Raw genomic sequence first — 4,677 nt, 5'->3', positions numbered from 1 at the left:
TTCAATTACTTGATTTTTGCCAACAATTGGGCTTTTTGTTGTTGGGAGAAAACAGCACCCCTTCAACCCTCATTTGGTCCTCTTTCATTTCTACAAAGGAAAGGATTACCTTCTAAATATATAAAGGCAGTAAAAAATAGCATTGTCGTTAACATTACAGTACAGTATTTTTTATGTCAATTACCCTTTGTAAAGCAAGAGCAGCATATTTCTCCTCATTAATAGTGGAGAATAAGAATAATCCTAGATTTCTTTTTAATACAGTTGCCAAACTCACCCAGAGCCATAGCTCTGTTGAACCGTCCATTCCACCTGCTCTTACAAGTGATGATTTAATTGGATTCTTTATAAATAAGATGTGTGGATGCGAACACTTTATTGCGGTAGGTGAACACTGCCTCGCAGTCAGCCGATCAATCGCCATTGATTGTTAGTGGTCTGTTGTGTCTTTTCTTGAACTCTACAGTATTTCTTTTGTTTAATTGATCTTGAGGTGTAGATTGTTAAATTAATTTAATCATTTTGTAATTAGTATTACAGTTTACATGTAATTAATGTATTTTTTCATGTGCTGCATTAAAAACTAATTTCTCAGTAATATTTAATAATCAACAGATACCTTAACAAATTCTTTACACATCAAAAATAATCCCTTTTTTACATTTACATATAATTTAGATGAAAAGCAATCTTTTCAACCAGAAATGTGCTTGAACTTGTTTTAAAGTGAACTTCAAAATAATTTAAGGAAGCACTGCTGTAAAGCATATATTTTATTTCTTCCCCTGTGTTATAGACAATTTAGAAAATCAAATACATTGCATAAAACAAAGCCAGAGAGCATCATATTCTTCGCTAATCTATTGAAGTAGACTTGGGTCACAAATTATATTGAAACAATTAAGACTGGCACGGTTAATAAGACTTTAGAAACATCAAGAAATATCTGAAAAGTTAATAGAAACATCCACAAATACAAATAAATAAAGTAAAATTAAGGCAGAAACTAATTAAGTGAAAACAACTTTTAACAAAAATTCTGCATTCCTTTTCACCACAGTACAGAACAACACTGGGGGCAAACTGCACAAAACAGCACACAACACAAAACAGCAAACTGCACCTTTTACAGTGTTACAAACACAAAAAGTCAGTCACTAAATGGCATCTGTTCATTCTTTAATGTTTATTAATAGTATGGCAGGAAAAAGAGGATCTCAGCCAGGATACCTAGACAGACATCTTATTAAAATCAACAACACTCCTGTTGAAGTCCAATTGTCTGGAAGGCTTGAATCAGGTGCAGAGAAGAAGCAGGAGTGGGTTCTTTTGAATGGTATGTTATAATCTGTGAGCCTTAGGGTTGATGAACTCGTTTTCATCCCATGGGGGCAAAATATCCAAACAGAAGAGTGATGAAATGAGGCGCAAGGAAAACGCTGAGGAAGCAGTATCCTTGATCTGGACCCTTTCCTTGGTAAGGTATTCAGTAAAAAAAGATTTTTTGCTATCTGACTTCCAAACAGCTGAGATACTCATGGACCAGCTCATAGCAGAAATGGTACTGTTCCTGGAAGCAAAAGATATTATTAGTTGTGGGCACACAAATCTAAAACTATATTCCAGAGTACAAACATGGCCTTACTTTATTTTTTTGAAAATGAGATATAGCAACATATATAGCACAGTAGTCAGATAAGTGTGAAGTTAATGTGTAGGTGTGGGGAGAAAAAGCAGTGAAGCAGCTAATGACCAGGGTTACATCTTATGCAAGAGCTGGCCTTGATGGACTTATCTAACAATTTTGCTTAGGATCGCAGATGGTTAAAACCTGAGGGGGGTAATCAAGTATATTCCTGTTGTATTCTATTTTATCTAGATATATCTATGCACAATGCTCAAATTGAGGGGGGGTTGGCATATCCCCTTCTTAAAAAAATCTAAAAAATTATCCCCCTTCTTAAATGCCCATCCGCCCATACCTTCCCTTGTGACATTTTATTACTGAATGTGTAAAATTTCTACCATATATTATCAGTACAGGCAATAATATTAAACTTTCAACATTTGGCGGGCTTTGGGTTTATGTGTAGCCTGAGCAAAATAAGTAAAATCAAAGAAGTGGCCTACCCTGACTCTGAAGCTGCTCCCAGTGCCTTCTTCCCTTTTTTTTTTTTTTTTTTTACAACTAGTCTACTGTCTATACATAGATGTATAGAGAGACAGACAGACAGACAGGTTCATTTACCATTGTCTCCACCATGTTTGGTATTGAGTTGCGCAGTGATTTTGCAGCAAAGAATACGTCCACCATGCTGTGATGCCGAATAATTTCCAAGGTTATGGTGCAGGCACAGAAAATACCACTCCGACCACCACCATCCCTAATTCAAGATAATTAAACAAAGGTGAAGAGACATCAAGCATTGAGCAATAAGCTGAAAAAATATTTAGTACACTCTCTAAAGTTAAAGGGGTGGTGACGCTATTATGGGGAAATGTCAGAATTTAATTAAACACAGAACATGCTTGCTATCAGAAAATTAGCTAAACTGCAGAGAAATATCCCTAAAATGATTTTGTTTCAAGAAATTAGCTCAGATCTATTCATTTGGTGTCTCTTATGTACAGAATGACCTGCAGAGGAAGTGCTATGTGGTCTTCCTTGTAATGCAAGAAGTCAATTTTCTGTGGATATAAAATTTTTTGATCAGGGAATATTTGGAATGAGAATAAAGCATGTTTTGTTGTTAATCTGACCAGTCTTAAAGATAGTAGTAATGTTGGCAAGAAAAAACCCAAAGCTTAAGAACATCAATAGACTCACAGGCAGTGAACAGCAGTACGTCCTTCGCCACACTCTCTCTGCCAGTTGTGAACCTGAGCCAAAAGTCTAAGGAAAGCTTTCTTGGAATCAGGCACATGACGATATGGAGACCAGCGAAGGAACTGAAAGTGCCTCATGAGCAGCGGACCCTTCTGAAGCTACAGATGTTAGAGAAAGGGGGATAGAGAAGGATAAGTAATTCAGTATTTTCATCTTACATATAATGGTTACAGTGTAAACATCATTCACACTTGCAGTGTCCTTAAACCAAATCAAGACCTCAATGTGTGGCTTGATTGATAATATTTTCGAAGTTTTTTTGTTTTAGTATTCACTCAGATGTCTATTTCCAGAAGACAGAAAGCCACAGAGAATCTATTTATTTATTTTTATGCAGTGCTGTGAACCTTCCACATCAATGCCTTTTGCACCATGTCTCTCCTACAGTGTTTACATTTTGGTCACTGCTGCACTTTATACACGGAAATGTTCATTTCACTGCTGAGCTGCTCATTCACTGTCGAAAAACGCTATGTATCAAAATTTAATTTTGTATACACTCAAACATTAAAGTTTGTATAAGTCTAAGAAAAGAAAATGAGTGTGACTTGCACAACCAAGACACTGAATATAATATGCATTGAAAGAATGTTATTAGGAAATAATTACATAAAATACATAAAAGAGGGCATAGGGCAGAAACCTGGGGAACACCAAATGTAATTACAGTGATAGGAAATGTCCCGGTTCTGAGCTGAGCAAACTGGGTAACACCAAAGGGAAGGAACAAAGTTCCAGTTTTATTGTTCTTGGATAGTGCAGCTTGTTGAGCTGCAGACATTTTACCCTGAACTTTGGAAGAATATAAATCATTCAGAACATGATGATTTAAATTTTGAATCATTTTGACTGAATGATCTGGTGAAAGTGCCTTGAGATGACATGTGTTGTGAATTGGCGCTACAGAAATAAACTGATTGATTGATGATTCAGTCACCTGAACAGGTTTTACAGATGAAACAAGTAAATATACTGAATATGAAAATAATATAGATGTAAATGGCCTGTACTTATATAGCTCTTCATCAAATCACATGCTGATGGTGGTGAGCCACAGTGAGGAAAATAAGTATTTTAAAACCCCGCTATTTTGCCAGTTCTACCACTTAGAAATTACTGTCCACCGTGAGAGACATAATCTTAAAAAACAAAAACAGAAATCACAATATAGGTTTTTTTTTACTATTTATTTGTACGATACAGCTGCAAATAAGCATTTACAGTTTTCTATCAGCTAGAGTTCTGACCCACAAAGTCCTGTTAGTCTGCCTGCCGGCCTTGATGCTCAATTTCAATTTTGTTTTTGTGAAATCCGACTTCTTTGAGTTGTCTTTCATATTTCCAAATATATGCGACTTGTATGTGATCTCCTGTGTGAACTGCAGTCATACAACACAAGTGTCCCACATGCGCAGTAGAGGATGCAATGATGTGGATGGTAGTGCCGGAGCGCATCTGGTGATCTGGCGTAGTGGTTAGGGCATAGGGTTTTGAATCCTGAGGTTGTGAGTTTGATCCCCCACTCCCACAGACTGCCACTCTGGGTCCCTGAGCAAGACCCTTAACCCCACACTGCTCCCCAAGAGGATGGGTTAAATGCAGAGAGTTAATTTCATTGCTCTGTACTTGTGACAGTGTAATGACAATAAAATTAAATTATTATTATTATCTTTTCCAACCATAGATACACAATCATTTCAAGATGGTTAAACATAAATACTGCTCTCTGCATCATCGTCTGCCATTGTTGTAGTTTTTCTTGCCGCTTCTGTGTAGCAAGACGCAGAATA

At 36.6% G+C, this 4,677-nt stretch overlaps 1 protein-coding gene across 1 annotated transcript in view; it reads right to left on the bottom strand.

The window, feature by feature from the left end:
• Nucleotides 1–753: 753 nt before the first annotated feature.
• LOC107098267 (receptor-type tyrosine-protein phosphatase U-like) overlaps nt 754–4,677 on the bottom strand; it is a 23,556-nt gene continuing 19,632 nt past the window's right edge. Inside the window, exons 8-10 of the mRNA XM_015395838.1 lie at nt 2,828–2,985; nt 2,249–2,384; nt 754–1,570 (exon numbers count right to left, since the gene is read on the bottom strand). Coding sequence (XP_015251324.1) covers nt 1,508–1,570; nt 2,249–2,384; nt 2,828–2,985 — 357 coding nt within the window. The 3' untranslated portion in view covers nt 754–1,507. The remainder of the gene's footprint in view (nt 1,571–2,248; nt 2,385–2,827; nt 2,986–4,677) is intronic.

Source organism: Cyprinodon variegatus, unplaced genomic scaffold (genome assembly GCF_000732505.1).
Source record: "Cyprinodon variegatus isolate N-32 unplaced genomic scaffold, C_variegatus-1.0 Scaffold764, whole genome shotgun sequence".
Taxonomy (NCBI): domain Eukaryota; kingdom Metazoa; phylum Chordata; class Actinopteri; order Cyprinodontiformes; family Cyprinodontidae; genus Cyprinodon; species Cyprinodon variegatus.
The sequence above is the reverse complement of the archived record's forward strand: the minus strand, read 5'-3'. Positions and strand labels throughout refer to the sequence as shown.